A 19,162-nucleotide genomic window follows, 5' to 3' on the forward strand; every position below is an offset into this window, starting at 1 on the left:
TGGCTCCTTGGCCTGAGCTGTCCTTACAGGGCAATGGGGCCAGGTCACAGAAGGCATTAGAAACACTTACCAAAAAGAAATCTTACAAACACACAGGCTCCCCTTTCCCCAAAAAACTCACATCCCTATGGAGGGAGCAAATAATCATATTTGAAAATGTAGATGGGAAACTGAGGTTTAATAGCTACTGAACTTGTGGACATGACAGAGAAGCCCCTTCTCTCTGGCCAGGTTGGTGAGATGCTCTGGGTGGGAGGTAAAAAGATCGATGGGTGAGAGGGCAGCTGTGCTGAGCAGGGTGAAATGTTAAACAGGGTGCAGTGCCCTGCAGGCTGCAGGGCTAAGAACCAGGTCCAGTAGAAGCCTGAGACCGTGGAGATAGGGGTCAGGCACTCACAGCTCACAATGACCTCTGGTCTGATGGGCCAGGGCAGGACCTGCCTGCCATGCCTCTCTGTGCAGAGAAAGCTGTGCTGACCCGGGGCTGGATGGCGTCTGCCCTTGCTTTCCCCAGGCCGAGTGGGCAGACGTGGGCAGCAGCTCAGGCCCTCAATCCTCACGCAGGTAGGCCTCCTGCTCCGGCTCAGCCCTCTCATCCCCTTCCTCCTGTGTTTTCTGTCGGAGTTCTTCTGTCTGTGCTTCTGCCAGCTTGGTTTCTGCTTTCTGGGAAAGCTGGCGCACCTCCTGCACCTGCGATCTCACCAGCTGGATATGACTCCTGGCGGTTACAGACGCCTGGTCCGCTCCTGCCAAAAGATGGGCCACTTATGCTGAGTGGACACAAGGAAAGCCTGGGGGTTCTGTGGTTGTCATCTGAGCCTTTCTTGGGGCCACTTCCCCTGCCCTCCCTGCAAAGCAGAGAACCCTCTACCCTCCACATCCAGGTCTGCATTTTACTCTTTGTTGGCAAAACCCTGGCATTCTCCAGCTATCAGCAGCCACCATTGTTATAATTATCAAATGCAATTCCCACAATCATCTTTATAGCTACTCAGCTCTTAGTATAGACGTTTTAAGATTTTAATTTTTTTAACTGCACAAGTAATACATTTCTTTTTGACAAATGAAGAGATCACTAATGAAATTGTCAAACATCTCTTTCCTTACCCTACCCAATCTTCAGAGATAACATCTTTTAGAAGTTTAAAGGGCACCTTTCTCATCCTTTAAAATGTTACTATAAAGTAACATTTCATCTATTTACTAGATGGGCTGCTGTCCAATTCGTGAACTGTTGAATAAAGCCAACTGGATCTTTTTAAAAAAGTTACTACATTCATATGGAATACATAGAAAAAATTTTTATGACTATAAATCTACATAATGGCACAAACAGTACTTATTGAACATATTTTGCAATTTTGTTTTTGAGCGCTATCATTTTACCTGCTGCTAGTGTATTTCATCATATAGATATCCATATTTATTAATTCATCTACAGAACATTCAAGCAGTTCTTTTCTATGTTACTGCGTTAACGAGAACCTTTAGTACGTTGTAGAAAGGTAGTGGAGGATAGCAGGCATCCTTTTATTTCTGACATTGATGGAAACGCTTCTCATATTTCACTATGAAATAGGATTATTTAACCATTATGTTAGGAACAGTCTCTCTATAATTGTACTCAGATTTAAATCGGAAATGGGCACTACATTTTACTGAAGGCTTCTGGGGCATACACTGATATGATTACACAAGTGGCTTTTCTCCTATAATCTACTGTAGATAATCTCAAGTAGTGAATTAAATGTTGATAGGGTTTTTTTTTGCTATATGTAGATTTTTTAAAAATTTTACTTTTATTGAAATGTAGTTGATATACAATGTTGTGTTAGTTACTGCTGCACAGCAAAGTGATTCAGTTACACATATATATGCATTCTTTTTTTAATTTTCTTTTCGATTATGGTTTATCATAAGATATTGAATAGAGTTCCTTGTGCTATACAGTAGGACCTTGTTGTTTATCCATCCTATATATAAAAGCTTACATCTGCTAACCCCAGCCTCCCACTCCATCCCTCCCCTAATGCCCTCGGCAACTACCAGTCTGTTCTCTATGTCCCTGATTTTGTTTCTGTTTCGTAGATAGGTTCATTTGTGTCGTATTTTGGATTCCACATATAAGTGATACCATACGGTATTTGTCTTTCTCTTTCTGACTTACTTCACTTAGTATGATAATCTCTAGTTGCATCCATGTTGCTGCAAATGGCATTCTTTCGTTCTTTTTTATGGCTGAGTAGTATTCCATTGTATAATATGTACATCTTCTTTATCCATTCATCTGTCAATGGAGATTTAAGTTGTTCCCATGTCTTGGCTATTGTGAATAGTGCTGCTGTGAACATAGGGGTGCATATATTTTTTGAATTATAGTTTTGTCCAGATACATGCCCAGGAGTGGGATTGCTGGATCATATGGCAACTCTATTTTTAGTTTTCTGAGGAACCTCCATACAGTTTTCCACAGTGGCTGCACCAACTTACATTCCCACCAACAGTGTAGGAGAGTTCCCTCTTCTCCATACCCTCTCCAGCATTTGTTATTTGTAGACTTTTTAATGATGGCCATTCTGACTGGTGTGAGGTGGTACCTCATTGTAGTTTTGATTTACATTTCTCTAATAATTAGCGATGTTGAGCATGTTTTCATGTGTCTATTGGCCAAATGTATTTCTTCTTTGGAGAAATGTCTACTTAAGTCTTCTGCCCATTTTTCGATTGGGTTGTTTGCTTTTTTGTCGTTGAGTTGTAGGAGCTGTTTATATACTTTGGAAATTAAGCCCTTTTTAGTCACATTGTTTGCAAATATTTTCTACCACTGTGTAGGCTGTCTTTTCCTTTTGTTTATGGTTTCCTTTTCTGTGCAAAAGCTTGACTAAGTCCCATTTGTTTACTTTTGTTTTTATTTCCATTGCCTTGGGAGACTGACCTAAGAAAACATTGCTATGATTTATGTCAGAGAATGTTTTGTCTATGTTCTCTTGATAGGTTTTTTTAATGTTGAATTATCATTTTATTTTGAAGATAAATGGCTATATTTGATTTATATCTATATTCATAAGTGATACTGAACTATAGATTTTTTGTTCTGGTGCTGGGCAAGCCCAGTTTGGGATCAGGCCTATGCTGGCTTTAGACAATTATAATAGTTGGGAGGCTTGTCATCATTTTTTGGTACACTTTCTGTAACACAGGAATTATGTTTCTTGAAGATTTGATAAAACTCTCCCACAAAACTGCCTGGGCTTAGTGTCTACTTTGGGGGAACAGATTCTTTGTGAATACTATTTCAACTTTTGTGGTTACTGATCTTACTTGGATTCTTTACTTCTTGGGCCAACTTAGGATTTACATAAAGATCATAATATTCTCGTATGATTAAAAAACCCCTCCATATCTATAATAGCTCCTTCTGATGTTACTTTTGCTCTCTAAAAAGTTATACTTGCCAAACCTAATTTTTAAATTCTTTTCAAGGAACCAGAGTTTGCCTTTTTGACTGTTTATTTTTGGCTGCATTGTGTCTTTGTTGCTGCACACAGGCTTTCTCTAGTTGCGGCAAGTGGGGGCTGCTCTTCATTGTGGTACGTGGGCTTCTCATTGCGGTGGCTTCTCTTGTTGCGGAGCATGGGCTCTATGCGTGCGGGCTTCAGTAGCTGTGGCACGCAGGCTCAGCAGTTGTGGCTTGTGGGCTCTAGAGCACAGGCTCAGTAGTTGTGGAGCACGGGCTTAGCCGCTCCATGGCATGTGGCATCTTCCCAGACCAGGGCTCGAACCCGTGTCCCCTGCATTGGCAGGTGGATTCTTAACCACTGCACCACTAGAGAAGTCCCTGTTTCTTTTTAGTCTTCTTATACCTTTTATTTCTTTTATTCCACATTGTCTGAATTTATTTTGCTTTCTCTAACTTACTGGGTTAAAAGTTTAATTAATTAATTTTCAGTTCTTCTTAGTACAATGAACATTACCTGTCACTTATGGCTGCTGTTCTTTTTATTTATGACATGTGCCTTTAAATAACGGTCAATTTCTATTTAAGAGCTACTTTGTATACAACTCTCTGGGTCTGCTATATACAAGACTTATGACAGTTCTAAATACTTTTAAATTTCCATTTTTCTTTATTGAGGTATAGTTGATTTACGATAGTATATAAGTTTTAGGTGTACAACATAGTTATTCACAATTTTTAAAGGTTCTAGTCCATTTATAGTTACTATAAAATACTGGCTATGTTTTCTGTGCTGTTCAATATATCCTTGCAGCTTATTTATTTTATACATAGTAGTTTATACCTCTTCATCCTCTCCCCACTGGTAACCACTAGTTTGTTCTCTTTATCTGTCTGTTTTGTTATATTCACTAGTTTTATTTTTTAGATTCCACATATAAGTGATATCATACAGTATTTGTCTTTGTGTCTGACTTATTTTACTAAGACTAAACCTTGCAAGTCCATCCATGTTGTTGCAAATGGCAAAATTTCATTCTTTTATGGCTGAGTAATATTCCACTGTATATATACACCACATCTTTATCCATTCATCTGTTGATGGACACTTAGGTTGCTTCCAAATCTTGGCTATTGTAAATAATGCTGCTATGAACATTGGGGTGCATATACCTTTTTGAATTCACAGTTTCATTTTCTTCAGAGATATACCCAGGAGTGGAAAGGAACTGCTGGATCATATGATGGTTCTTTTTTTTTTCTTCTTCTTTTTTTTTCTCTTTTTTTTTTTGCTGTGTGCTGCTCGGCTTGTGGGATCTTAGTTCCCCAACCAGGGATTGAACCCGTGCCCTCGGCAATGAAAATGCAGAGTCCTAAACACTGGACCACCAGGGAATTCCCACTATTTTCAGTTTATTTTTACCATTGTCTTTTTAAAAAAATTTTTATTGGAGTATAGTTGATTTGTTAGTTTTAGGTGTACAGTAAGGTGAATCAGTTATACATATACGTATATCCACTCTTTTTTAGATTATTTTCCCATATAGGTCATTACAGAGTATTGAGTTCCCTGTGCTATACAGTAGGTCCTTATTAGTTATCTACTTTATACATAGTAGTGTATATATGTCAATCCCAATCTCTCAATTTATCCCTCCCCCCACCCTTTCCCCCTGGTAACCATAAGTTTGTTTTCTACATCTGTGACTCTATTTCTGTTTTGTAAGTAAGTTCATTTGTATCATTTTTTTTTTGGTTCCACATGTAAGCGATATCATATGATTATTTGTCTTTCTCTGACTTACTTCACTCAGTATAACTATCTCTAGGTCCACCCATGTTGCTGCAAATGGCATTATTTTGTTCTTTTTATGGCTGAGTAATATTCCATTGTATATATGTACCACATCTTCTCTCGCCACTCTTCTGTAGATGGACATTTAGGTTGCTTCCGAATCTTGGCTACTGTAAATAGTGCTGTAGTGAACACTGGGGTGCATGTATCTTTTCAAATTATGGTTTTCTCTGGATATATGCCCAGGAGCAGGATTGCTGGATCATATGGTAGTTCTATTTTCAGTTTTTTAAAGAAACTCCATACTGTTCTCCACAATGGTTGTACCAATTTACATTCCCACCAACAGTGTAGGAGGGTTCCCTTTTCTCTATACCCTTGCCAGCATTTACTGTTTGTAGATTTTTTGATGGCCATTCTGACCGGTGTGAGGTGACACCTCATTGCAGTTTTGATTTGCATTTCTCTAATAATTAGTGATATTGACATCTTCTAATGTGCTTCTTGGCCATGTGTATGTCTTCTTTGGCAAAATGTTTATTTAGATCTTCTGCCCATATTTTGATTGGGTTGTTTTTCTGTTACTGGGCTGTGTGAACTGTTTGTATATTTTGGAGATTAATCCCTCGTTGGGCACTTCGTTTGCAAATATTTTCTCCCATTCTATAGGTTGTCTTTTTGTTTTGTTTATGGTTTCCTTTGCTGTGCAAAAGCTTTTAAGTTTAATTAGGTTTCATTTGTTTATTTTTATTTTCATTACTCTAGGAGGTGGATCAAAAAAGATATTGCTGTGATTTATGTCAGAGTGTTCTGCCTATGTTTTCCTCTAAGAGTTTTATAGTATCTGGCCTTACATTTAGGTCTTTAATCCATTTTGAGTTTATTTTTGTGTATGGTGTTAGAGAGTGTTCTAATTTCATTCTTTCACATGTAGCTGTCCAGTTTTCCCAGCACAACTTATTGAAGAGAGACTGTCTTTGCGCCATTGTATATTCTTGCCTCCTTTGTCATAGATTAGTGGACCATAGGTGTGTGGGTTTATTTTTAGTTTTTTGAGGAACCTCCATACTGTTTATCACAGTGGCTGCACCATTTTACATTACCACCAACAGTGTACTAGGGTTCCCTTTTCTCCACATTCTCACCGACATTTGTGATTTATGATTTTTATGAGAGCCATTCTGACAGGTGAGGTGATATCTCATTGTGGTTTTGATTTGCACTTCTCTGATGATTAGCGATGCTGAGCATCTTTTCATGCACCCATTGGCCATCTGTACGTTGTCTTTGGAAAATGTCTATTCAGATCTTCTTTCCATTTTTAAATCAGGGGTTTTTTTTGATATTGAGTTGTACGAGTTAAATTTCCATTTTGATTTTTGGTGAGGAAGGGGGTATCAAGTAATTTGCTGAGTCTTTGTCACTTGGCATAAAAATCAATTTTTGTACATGCTGTATACTATTTGAATTTGAAGAGAATTTTTTTTTGGGGGGAGGGCAAAATTTTGTATTCAGTATATGTATTTGGTTAAGCTTTTAAAAATCATTCTGTTCCAACACTTAATAGTTTTAATTGTTTTGGTCTTGACCTGTGAGCCTGAGATGTGTATAAAGCTCCATTTCTCCTTGTAAATCTATCAATCAGTTTTTGCCTCATTAGGCACACACTTCATGATTGATGTCTTGATGAACTGTTCTGTCCCCTTTAATGCTTTTTGTCTTGAATCCCCCTTCTGATTCTGACATTGCTCTGCCACCTTTTTTGGGGTAGATTTCTTTTTGTTAGTAATGGTTCAGTTTATCTTAAAATTCTAAACCTTCCTATGTGTTTTTGTTTTAGATGTGCCTCTGTAAACAGTTTTAGCTAGAATTATTTTTTAATACATTCAGAAAGTATCATTTAATATATAAATTTATTCTTAGTTATTGTGATTACTGATATTTGAATGTGTTCTTCTATTTTACTTTGCATTTTCTAATTAACAGGCTTTAATTCTTAAACCTTTCCTGCCTTAACTGAATTTTATCAACTTTTCCCTTTCCCCCCCAATTCTTTTTGAAGTGTTTAACAATGTCTAATGTTAAGCCATTTTCTCTCTTCTCAAGCAAGAAAGCTTAGCATGCTTTCACTTCTTCCCCAAATTGATTACTTAAAAATTTAACACTCTCTGGTGGCACAGTGGTTGAGAATCTGCCTGCCAATGCAGGGGACACGGTTCAGTCCCTGGCCCAAGAAGATCCCACATGCTGCAGAGCAACTAACCCCGTGCGCCACAACTACTGAAGCCTGTGTGCCTAGAGCCCATGCTCCATGAGAGAAGCCACTGCAATGAGAAGCCTGTGCACTGCAACAAAGAGTAGCCCCCACAACTAGAGAAAGCCCATGCACAGCAACGAAGACCCAACACAGCCAAAAATAAATTAATTTATTAAAAAAAAAAAATGAACACTCAGAGCTTTTGACAAGTTTTACTAAATTTTCTTCATTAGTTCTGTATCTCAGTTGCTTCTTTCTAAACTAATTTTTCTTTACAGAGTAGGTTTTCCAGAAAGCATAAGCAGTTGGTAAGCTGAGTCTTTATGTCTGAAAACATCTTTTATTCTCACATTTTAAAGATATTTGGATGGTTATTTTTTGTCACCTTGCATCTAGGGTTGCAGATAAGAAGATTAATGTCTGATTATACTTCTTTTGTAAGTAATTCTGTTTTTTTCTTATAGTTTTTAGGATTTTTCTTTGTATAGTTTATGTTTGTTTGGTTTTTTTAACCACATGAGATATATTTATATTTTAAATTCTGTTCAGAACCTTTGTGAGCCCTTTCAATCAGTTCTGGGAAAATGTCTTTTTTCAGATAATGCTTATAAATTACTCTCCCTCTTTTCTCCTGCTAGATCTAAGCCTAGTGAGTGGTGAGGGCTGCCTGGGACTGTTCCTGCTGTAGAACCCTCAGCAAACCTCCCTGTTCACTGCACCTGGAAACCCTGCTCCCACCTCTGGTGCGCCACTACTAAAATGCTACTTTTACATGTCTGTTGTTTCGCTCTTCATTCCAATCCTGTTTTCAATCTCTTATTCCTCAGGCATTAGTAACTAAGAATTTTTTGTTTTTACTTAAAAAATCTTTTATATTGTTAAGATTTCAGAAAACAAAAGCACTTTAACAAACCAGTTTCCTAATAAGAATTTCCGTGGTGACATAGTTTGGGCCAAACCAGGTAAGATGTCAAATGAGGGGTTCCCTCAAATACATTTAATTAGAAAACCATTCAGCTCAAGCCCACTGGATGCATAGTGATGGTTTAAAAACGCCTGGTGAATGAATAACTGCATTTTCTATACTCAGGCACCAAGGCACAGAGGACGAAGCCCCAGCTACCAGGGGCAAAGGCTTTAGAATTTGACCTACCTCACTGAATCCCAGTTGGGCTGCTTACTTACTGTGTACCACAGCATGCTGGGTGAATTACTTAACCCCCTCTATCTGCCAGTTTCTTCATCTATAAAGTGGGAATGATGATTGATAGTAACTCCTACTTTAAAGGAACTATGGGGGTTAAATGTCTATAAAATGTTTACCACAAAGCCTGAAATATAGATACTAGTTATTCATAAATTATCCAGGTTATTAAAAAATAAAATGTTCAAAAACTATTTGGAAGTGATCAAAATTTCCAGCTGACAGTAGTTTTATCATTTCTCATTTTCTAGATATTAACTATCTAGCTTCTATGGGTCTGGTCTACAAGGGCATTAATTTTTCCTTTGTGCAGATGAAATATTGGTTAATATATTGGAAATGGGAACATTTTCCCACAAAATTATAGCCACGATATTCCCTCACTTTTCAGCTAGATGAAAACTCAAACAGCACCTCCACAGTAAGAACTTTAACCTACCAGTTTGGTATGCAGCTTCTGCTGCCATCTCTGAAAGACTAACTGCAGTCATCCAGGTGGTTTCCAACTTCAAGTACTCTTGCTGTTTTGAAGTCATCTATAAATTAAACAAAGCACTTCAGACAACATGACTCTGCATTACGTCATTAAGCACATTTAAATGGACTTATTCAATAGCAGACAGAGAACAGCTACTGGTAAAACACCTTCATTCAGTCATTTAGATAACCACAATGAGGTAGGAGCACTAATAAAGAAACGCCAAGTAACTTTTTGCTCACCTCAACTCTGGCTCCTATGATGACCTGCCACACTTCATCTTCCTCCTGTGAATTCATTTTCCCAAGTAAACTTGTGTATTGTCGGTACAGAGAAATTAAGATATAAACAGCCTACAAATATAGAATAAATGAGTAAAATAAGTGAGACATATTAGGGTTAGTGAGACTTAGACCTCAAGGTGATGAAGTCCCATTGCAGCAAACTGGCTCTTCAGTCCTTCTGCCTCACTGAACCTGCACTATTGTATGAAGCAGAGGCATTATCCTAAGACATCAGTATCTCTACTTGTCAACTTTTGTGTTTTAAAAGCTTGTTAGCAATTTAGACATACAAAAAGAACATAATGCAGATGGAAAACTCAGAAATCTGGGAATAAAGCTGCTGGAAAATGAAGGTAAAGAAACATATAAATGAGACTTTTAAAAATGATTCTGATTATCCATATACTCTCTATTAGCTCAGATCAGTGGTTTTCAAACTGTCCTCACACAGAAGCCCCTGGTACCCCCAACTGAACCAGATCAGTGTGGTCCCCTTGTCTTATATACTGGGCTGCTATATTTAAGATTTTTCTTTTAAAAAGCGTTCCTGGACAGTGAGGCCAACCACAGCCCCATCCCAGAGGGCGAGTGTCCCACCTGCAGGGGCCCTACATTAAATGAGGATAAAGCAAAACTCTAATTCAAAAAGATACACACACCCCTATGTTCATAGCAGCACTATTTACAGTAGCCAAGATATGGAAGCAACCTAAATGTTCACTGACAGATGAATGGATAAAGATGTGGTACATATATACAATGGAATATTACTCAGCCATAAAAAAGAATGGAACAGGGGCTTCCCTGGTGGCACAGTGGTTAACAATCTGCCTGCCAACGCAGGGGACACAGGTTCAAGCCCTGGTCTGGGAAGATCCCACATGCCGCGGAGCAACAAAACCCGTGCGCCACAACTACTGAGTCTGCACCCTAGAGCCCGCGAGCCACAACTACTGAAGCTCGCACGCTTAGAGCCTGTGCTCTGCAACAAGAGAAGCCACCACAAGGAGAAGCCCATACACCGCAATGAAGAGTAGCCCCCGCTCACCACAACTAGAGAAAGCCCATGCACAGCCACAAAGACCCAACTCAGACAAAAATAAATAAATAAAAATTTATTTTAAAAAAAATGGAATAATGCCATTTGCAGCAACATGGATGATCATACTAAGTGAAGTAACCCAGAAAGAGAAAGACAAATCATATGATATCACTTGTATGTGGAATCTAAAATAATGCTACAAATGAACTTACAAAACAGAGACAGACTCACAGATACAGAGAACAGACTTGTGGATGCCGAGGGGGAGGGAGGTGAGGGAAAGATGGATTGGGAGTTTGAGATTAGCAGATGCAAACTATTATACAGAGAATGGATAAACAACAAGGTCCTACTGTAGAGCACAGGGAACTATATTCAATATCCTGTGATAAACCATAATGGAAAAGAATATGAAGAAGAATATATGTGTAACTGAATCACTTTGCTGTACAGTAGAAATTAACACAACATTGTAAATCAACTATACTTCAATTAAAAAATTTTTTTAAATAAAATAAAATGAATAATAAAAAGGGTTCCTGGAGAAAGTCTAAAAACCAGTAATTTAGATCAGGACTCAGCCCACTTTTTTTTGTAAAGGGCCAGAGAGTGGCCCTACAGTCTCTGTTTGCAACTATTCAACTCACGAAAGCAGTCATAGACAATACACAAAAAAACGAGCCTGACCGTGTACCAATCAAACTACAAACGCAGGCATCAGACCCGATTTGATCTGTGAGCCATAGTTTGCTAACCATTGACTTAGACGACCAAGACTTAACAAGAGGACACTTACCTTAGTATATTCAGTGATTGCTTCAATCAATGCATATGTGGTCTGAGAGAGAAAGGTAGAGGTGCTATCTGTTACCAAAGACACAGCCCTCCTCGTTAATGCATCATTACTAAGAGAATGAGGCTCCGGTTTCTGAAACACAAACATTTTTAGTCAGTTTTGAACCTAAAGCTCCAGCTGAGATCATAGACAGCCACGTGAAAAATGTAATTCTCACACTGCAACTGCACTACGATGCTTCTGTGTTAACTTTTTCTTTTTAAGCTTTATTTTCACTATTTAAGACAACATATGCAAATAATTCTCGAATATGCTTTCTACCTACTTTTGTTGCTTATTCTCTGCTCCAAAAAGCAAAGTATTTCTTTTTATCAAATAAAAGGCTAGTATTTATAATCAACAAATTTCATGAAGTTATGATTCATTCATTACCACAGTGCTAGATGCTTGGGATATAAAGATAAACTAGAAAATTAATGCAATCAAGTACCATGGGAGCTGTGGAAGAAGTCTGGAGGGGCACACGTAAGACAGCAATCACTTCTACGATGAATGAGAATAACTTAGAAAAGGCTTCATAGAGTTGATAAGGATTAAGCTGAGTCTAAGAAAGTAAACGGTGGAGAGGGCAAATCTGCAGAATGAGCTGTACAGTCTTGATGTGGGGGAGAGGAGACGCTTCCCTCTGACCTCAGCTGTTATGTTTAAAAAAAAAAAAAAGGGCAGTATAACTATCTGACGAGTTAAGGGAATGTGGTGGCCACCTTGATTAAATACTGGCAACTATGATGACAAGTCATCCCTAACTCTCTCTTTTTCTCCCATAGCAGAGGATTTATTGCATCAGAACTAACAAACCAATCCCTCTATCATCTGTTGTCGTTTTGCTATTTAAAGTATAAGCACACTGAATCACTGCCTGTTGAAAGTAGCAATCAAGAAATATCTGTGGGGCTTCCCTGGTGGCGCAGTGGTTGAGAGTCTGCCTGCCAATGCAGGGGACACGGGTTCGAGCCCTGGTCTGAGAAGATCCCACATGCCGCGGAGCAACTGGGCCCGTGCGCCACAACTACTGAGCCTGCGCGTCTGGAGCCTGTGCTCCGCAACAAGAGAGGCCGCAATAGTGAGAGGCCCGCGCACCGCGATGAAGAGTGGCCCCCGCTTGCCGCAACTAGAGAAAGCCCTCGCACAGAAACGAAGACCCAACACAGTCAAAAATAAATAAATAATTAATTAAAAAAAAAGAAATATCTCTGATACACAAACAAATCATGAATTTTATCACATTTATATTTCAATCAACTAAGTAAGCATTATGTACCTCGCACTGAGGCGCTAGAGAGGAAAGAATGATGGAAAGAATGATATCATCTCTGCTCATGAGAAGCTAATTTTGACCTATTCTGATAATTTGTGTCTTCATAATGCTCTCCATTTTACAATGCACGTTTACTTGTTCCTCACAACAGTCTAGGTATTAGCACTTCTCTTTTAATGAGGAAACGGAAGCTCAGAATAGTTATGTAACTCTCCCCAAAAGTACACATGTAGACCTCAAACCAAATCTCACTCCAAAGTTTACATTATGCTCTGCTGACTCAGGGGGGTCAAACAGATTATCATCAAATATCAAAATAGACAATATAAGTGGTCAGAGAGGGAAATCATTGTTGACCAGGAACTAGGAAAGGCTTTAAAAAGAGGTGGGATTTGGGTCTCAAGACAACTAGGATTAGAATGGACACGCGTCCTGGGTGAGAAGAAACAATGAGGAAAAGAACACATATGATGTATGCAGGGGATGTCGGGAATCTAGCCTGGTTGGAGTGGATGGCACAAGGGAGATGAGACTGGCTAGGGCACTGGAGTGCGAGGAGAGTTTGCTGGATTTTAGTTCTGTAACACGTTATGGGGAGCCACTGCAGGCTCTGAAGAACGGAAGTGGCATTGCTGTTCCTGCAAGAGAACGACTAGAGGCTCCTGTCAACCAGAGGCTCCTGGCATGTGGCCTAGAACTGAGGTAACTAGGGCTTAAGAATAGTATACGAACTAGAAAGGACAAACACAGGGGACTTCTCTGGTGGCACAGTGGTTAAGACTCCGCGCTCCCAATGCAGTGGGCCCGGGTTCTATCTCTGGTCAGGGAACTAGATCCCACATGCGTGCCGCAACTATGAGTGCACATGCTGCAACTAAGGAGCCGGGGAGCCACAACTAAGACCCAGCGCAACCAAACAAATAAATAGGTAAACATTAAAAAAAAAAAAAAAAAGGATAAACACACAAAAAATCTTTTGGAGGAAGAAAGAAAAGGCTGTCCTAACAATGACTGAAAATGGCTTGGTGTCCAAGTAAGGATTTTAGGGTTAAAGGGTCATTAGTACACAGAGATGAGGGCTGAAGTGAGCACAAAAAGGGAAAGGCTCATGAGTGAGCCTCAGAAGATGCTGAAAATACTTGTGATAGATGGAATTAATCTTGTTGCTATGATAAACACACATTTAAGTATCAGGAATGTTTTGCCAAAATGGGGTTTGCCGATTTCTTATTTAGGTCTTCCCGATAAAGCATATAACCAACAATTTTTTAATAAGGTACCACTTTCATATCACTGTCTACTTGACAACTCCACCTAGATGTCATTTCCAAAACTGAACTCTTGGTTTCTTCCTCCCAAAACCCATTCCTCTCCATCCCAGTATATGGCAACACCATTCTTTCAGTTGCTTAGGCCTTTTAAAAGCATTGGAATCGAAGTTACATACTTCACACCTAACCCATCAGCAACTCCAGCTGATCACATTCAGCCGGCTTCCCCCCACCTGATCCAAGCCCGCAATCATCTCATGCCTGGACCCCTGCTGGTCTTTTTAGTTCCACACAGCAACCTTTAAAAACTTATATCAGATCATAATAATCTTATGTTAAAATCCTCTGTGGCTTCTTTTCCATAATAAAATCCAAAGCTCTACAATGGCCCACAAAGTACAGAAGTCGAAGCACATTCTGGTCCTGAGCTAACTCTGTGAGCTGAGCTCATCTATTTTTCTCTCTCTCTCCCCCTCTCATTCCACTTTCTCCTCTTCCTTCTCTCCAGAATGTAAGCTTTATGAAAGCAGAAACTTCGTTTGATTTGCTTGTACGGTCTCAGTGTGTATGGCACATAAAAGTTGCCCAAGAAATTTTTGTTGAGTGAAAGACGATTTTGTTGATACTGTAATATGTTCTTTTCTTTCTTCCCTCTTCATACAATCTGACCAACTTGACATAGTGTTCCTACCAAATAATACTATTAAAATGGAAATATTACTATATTTGCTCAGCTCTGAAAAGAAGATGCCGACACACTAGAAAGTATACCATCACATGCGGGTGGGGAGGAGCGCGGGGTAAAACCATGAGAGCTTGTCAGATGCTTCACTGCCCACCTGAGACTTCAAGAGGACACAGTACACAAAGACAAACAACACGGAGTGACAGGACAGTACTTCACCTGTGCAATAGGAACTGCACACAGGGCTACCCCAAATCCAGCAGCCACAGCTTTGTGCCATGGTCTTATCAATTGCGAGAAACAGCGCTTCTCACAGTTAGCCACGACTGGCACACGCTGTTTGTACCTGGAAACAGAAGTCAAATTTAGTAAGGCACAACCACCAACCTGTAAAAGCCTCTTCAATTTACTGATATTTGCAGGGGCTGGAGACTCAAACTCGGGCCACGCTGGAACCCAAATGACGACGCAGGGTGGCCTTCCACACGACAGGGCTCTGTGGGGAGCTGGGTGGACCGGAAAGGCCCGGGCGCGAAGAAACCGCTACTTGACTCCCCGCGCGGGAATGCGGGCCGACGGTGCCGCAGTTTAAGAGTTACCAGGTATGGACGTTTAAGAGGTGGTCTCAAAGCTTTTAAAAAACTCAGGCCAAAATAAAACGCTTCTGCAGGCAGGATTTAGCGCTGGCCCTCTGGCCTAGGCTGCAAGGGCTCTGATGGTCCCCTAGAGCCCGCAGGCGTCAAGAGGCCTAGGGAGCAGGGCCCGCGGGGAGACCGGCAAGTTCCTGGGGCTCCTCCGCCCTCACGGAAAACCTCTTCCGGGAACCCGCCGCCTGCCCGGGCCTCTCCCCCTACTCTCCCCAGTGACTTCAATGGGCCAACGAGAGTCACTTCGCGGGCAGGCCGAGCGCCCCCCAAAAGACAGCCCGAGGATGGGGGAACGCGCTTTCGGCAGGTGGGAAAACGGAAAAGCCGTCAGTGAGACACGAACCCCGGGCTTGGCCGAGGAGGCGGGAGGCCTCTGGCCCGAGGCAGAGGCGGGACGTCCTCAGATCTCCGAGAGGGGCGGGACGCCGTGACCCTCTCGGCCGAGAAGGGAAGCGCGCGCCCGCAAGGCCGGGGCTGCGGCCCGGGTGCGGCGCTCTCAGCGTCCCCTCCCTCTGTCCGACCCTGACCTCCTACACGGCCTCAGCCCTACCTGAAGAAGGAGGCTACGCTCCGCGACAGCCAACTCCGTAGAGCCGCCATTCCGTGTCGGACGGACCCCACGCGCACACGCCGGAAGTGACGCCCCTTCGTGAGCGGGGGGCGGGGCACGGCCCCCACTTGAGAGGGCCGCTTCACATGACCACGCCCCCCGCCCGAGGGCGCAGCCGGGATTGGACAGACGGGGAGAGAGGGGGCGGGGCTGAGGGTAACGGCTATAACGGCCTGGCCGGACACCCAACTGCCGGAGCTTCCGCGTGGGGCGGGGCGGGCCGTGTGAGGACGCGGAGCGGGCAGAGCCAAGTCGGCCGTCGTGGCGGGTGCTTGGACTGGGGCCCTTCACCTCGGGAGAGTTTTCTCGTTAGCTGGCCGTGCGGGTCCGTCAGGACAGAAGTCGGAGGCGGAGCAGCGCTCTGCTGGGCAGGCTGCTGCTGGGGCAGGGGCGGGGCGGGAGGCGGGAGGGGCGGGGAGCCGGGCCAGCGGCGCTGTCACTTCAGCACCATGAAATAGGTGGTCCAGCCGGCCAGCAGCAGCGCCCCGATGAGCACCGTGTAGCTGAGGAGCACGAAGGCCAGCAGCTCCCGCAGCAGCTGCAGCACGTGGATGGTGGTCGAGGCCGGCATCGCCCTGCGCGGGAGGCCCGAGGACCTGCGGAGCAGGGCACCCGGGAGAGCCTGAGCACGCAAAGAGGACGGTTCCCTCCCTTGACCAACCTCCGCTGGACCCTGAGCAAGCGCTGCTGAGCCAGGCACTGTTATAGGCAGCGTGGACACAGGGGGCTAGACTAGGTCCCGGCCCTCTACAGAGTGAACATACTTTCCCAAGGCTAAGGAAGCCCAAAGTGCTGATTTTCTCCATTAACAACAACCTGGACACTCTGCATTGACACTACAGAATTCTTTTAAACCGAAAGTTCCCCTCATTCTTCGGCTCCCGATCTGGATCTGGGCTCAGAGAAGAGAGAAGCCTGGCGGTTCCCAGACCCCGCTGCTGCACTGGTCTTCATCCCCAGCCCTCTCCTCCCATCCACCTCCTTCATTTTTAATGTTGTGAGTGCTGCTAATGGGCTGGTGAAGTAAAGCTTTCTTTTGCCATCATTCAAGCTGCAGCCCCGTCTGTCAGCGCTACTTGGGAGGGGAAGAGAAGAAAGAGCCTTTTGAGTAGGGGGAAAACAGCAGACCCTCACTGCAGCCCCTCTGCAATTCCTCTGGCCCCAAGGCTTATTAGTACACAAGAGTTTGAGGATCCCTGCTTTGTGGCCAGGCATGCTTGCCCTTCTGGCCAGCCAGGATAGCAGGAGTGCCAAGAGGTGGGTATCAATTTGATTCTGGGCTAATCTCCTTCCCCATCGTGCTCTTGGCATCTGCTCCAGCGCTCTAACTTCCACCACAGATGGAATCATATAGTAACAATCACAAACCACTTCTTTACCTCCACTGCTGCCCTGCCCAGCAACGTCCCTCAGTGCCAGCCACCAGCTTCCCTTTCTCCCCATTTCACTCACTCAGGAAAGTTTCCACGACTCGTCCACCGCAGCAGCTCCACGGTCCCTCTCCGGTCTGGTGTCCAAAGGTAGGCTTGCATGCACTCCAGCGATGTCAGCAGAGCTGAGGGATTTTCAGGCAGCAGCTGCACTCACCAACTAGGTGTGGTCCAGAGACCAATCACAATCTTCACGTGGTCCCTGAGCTCTCACAGAGCTGCGCACAGGCGATCCCAGACCAGGCGGGGCGCTGGCAACCCTGCCCGCCCTCTGCCTATGTCACCACGATGGCCCACAGAGCTCTGAACTTGCCTGCAAAGCTCCTGACTTAGATGGGCTGAGCAAGTGGCACACTAGGGGGGATTTCATGCCTCTTGTCTGGCTTTTCTAAACACTGCAGGTGGATACAGTCCAAATCCTAACAGACTCCCACGGAGAGCAGTCCCATCCTACTCCTGGGTCTCAGACAAGAAGAACCACCGTACATACAACACTCATGACTGCCCCGCTAAAGCAAAAGCTGTTGTCTAAAACATATGCAAGTTCGAGCATTTGTGTGTGTGTGTGTGTGTGAGAACCAGCTCAGAGAACCAAAAGCTCCCAAGTGCTTGATTCTAATTCACAGAGTTTAGCAGGTTAGAGACTCATTATACAGTCACCTTCCCAATGTGCCCACTTCCAATTTCAACTCCTCCAAATGCGAGGCAAAAAGAACCAGTCAGGATTTCAGCCAATAAAGAACAGACCCTTTCCCAGATGTAACAATGAAGGGAAAAGAAAGCACAAACTTTATGCTGCTTCTGATTCTTCTGCTTTTTGTAGTAGTTTGTAGTAAGAATATGTTTTGACCTTTAAAAAAAAGCAGGCAGTGTGGACATCAACCCTTTTATCAACATCATCATCCAGAAGCAAATGGCTCTCTAATTTGATCAGGATCTCTTATTATCAAATCATTGCCCCGCCGCAGCTGGGCTGAAAACAGGAGCAGAATATTATCAAGCTGCGCAGGAAGCCAGTGAGTAGTAATTGCTCCCCCAGAGAACTGGTCATCTGGAGGGCTCTGTGTCCTGCCGAGTCACAGCAAAGAAAGTACAGCTGAGATTTATACCCTCATCCCACACCAAAGTAACAGATGAAAAAGGCTATTAAAATAGGACTGATTATGTTCCCCTTTAACTCTCACATCCTTCAAATGGATATCTCAAGTCAGTTACGTGTTCCAGCCTTTGCAGACTCTAGTCACCACCCAATTTGGGGGTATTCTACAGCAACGGAGTAACTGGAGCTGAGAAACATTATGTAGCTTGAAGTTCATATGCATTCATTGAGAAGAGAATCTGAGAAATTTTACATTACTGCCTTTAATTGTTGGATGACAAAAAGGCATCCTCTATTTTCTACAGTAGGTCATCATTAAACCATATGATTGAATATAATACACCAGGCTCTAGAGTATAATTCACAGTCTGTTCATAATTCATAGCCTATGTGATATCTGTATTTCTCTGCCTTGCCATCTTTATTACAGCCCCTCTTCCTGGCTGCTTTAGATACTCAGTCCGTTCTGGTGTTTTGTTGTTTTTTTTTTTAAAGTATTTCTTCTTGAGTTCAACTCGGCTGAATACAAACACTTCCTCCTGGTGACAGGCCAGTCTTTACCATACAACTGAGAACAAGAGACGGACTCCTTGTCGGATTAATCATAACCCACTTGCCGTGAGGGCAGAGCTAAAGGGGACTATCGCACGGAGACCCTCCCTTCCCAGTTCTCTTCAAGAACTAAATGTGCTGTTTTTAATCCTCCTCCTTTTAACCATTAGTCTCTTGCTCCACAGTTAAACTACAGTTCAAATACTTATTTCTCTGTTGGCTAAAATTCAAAAGTGT

General features: G+C 42.6%; 2 protein-coding genes across 5 annotated transcripts; both read right to left on the reverse strand.

Moving 5' to 3' along the window:
• Positions 1–159: 159 nt before the first annotated feature.
• On the reverse strand, positions 160–15,917 carry DIABLO (diablo IAP-binding mitochondrial protein). 3 transcript variants are annotated; one of them, XM_082418117.1, is made up of 7 exons: positions 15,785–15,917; positions 14,807–14,933; positions 11,314–11,445; positions 9,434–9,544; positions 9,153–9,249; positions 2,168–2,341; positions 613–746 (listed from the first exon to the last, which is right to left on the reverse strand). In XM_082418117.1, exons 1-6 carry the CDS (start codon positions 15,832–15,834, stop codon positions 2,169–2,171), a joined length of 690 nt encoding a protein of 229 aa, XP_082274243.1. In that variant the 5' UTR covers positions 15,835–15,917; the 3' UTR covers positions 613–746; position 2,168. The 3 variants fall into 3 exon arrangements, with proteins under 3 accessions (XP_082274244.1, XP_082274245.1, XP_082274243.1); XM_082418118.1 differs by lacking the exon at positions 2,168–2,341 and having other exon boundaries at positions 160–746; positions 9,434–9,478; XM_082418119.1 differs by lacking the exon at positions 2,168–2,341 and having other exon boundaries at positions 160–746.
• An 83-nt stretch (positions 15,918–16,000) lies between these two features.
• On the reverse strand, positions 16,001–18,912 carry LOC309640026 (uncharacterized protein). 2 transcript variants are annotated; one of them, XM_082418124.1, is made up of 2 exons: positions 17,297–18,912; positions 16,001–16,440 (listed from the first exon to the last, which is right to left on the reverse strand). In XM_082418124.1, the coding sequence occupies exons 1-2, from the start codon at positions 17,374–17,376 to the stop codon at positions 16,281–16,283; spliced, it is 240 nt and encodes a 79-aa protein (XP_082274250.1). In that variant the 5' UTR covers positions 17,377–18,912; the 3' UTR covers positions 16,001–16,280. The 2 variants fall into 2 exon arrangements, with proteins under 2 accessions (XP_082274250.1, XP_082274251.1); XM_082418125.1 differs by having other exon boundaries at positions 16,001–16,466; positions 17,297–17,379.
• Positions 18,913–19,162: the final 250 nt, after the last annotated feature.

The sequence above is a fragment of the Balaenoptera physalus genome, assembly GCF_965194825.1.
Source record: "Balaenoptera physalus genome assembly, chromosome: 12".
Classification (NCBI taxonomy): Eukaryota; Metazoa; Chordata; class Mammalia; order Artiodactyla; family Balaenopteridae; genus Balaenoptera; species Balaenoptera physalus.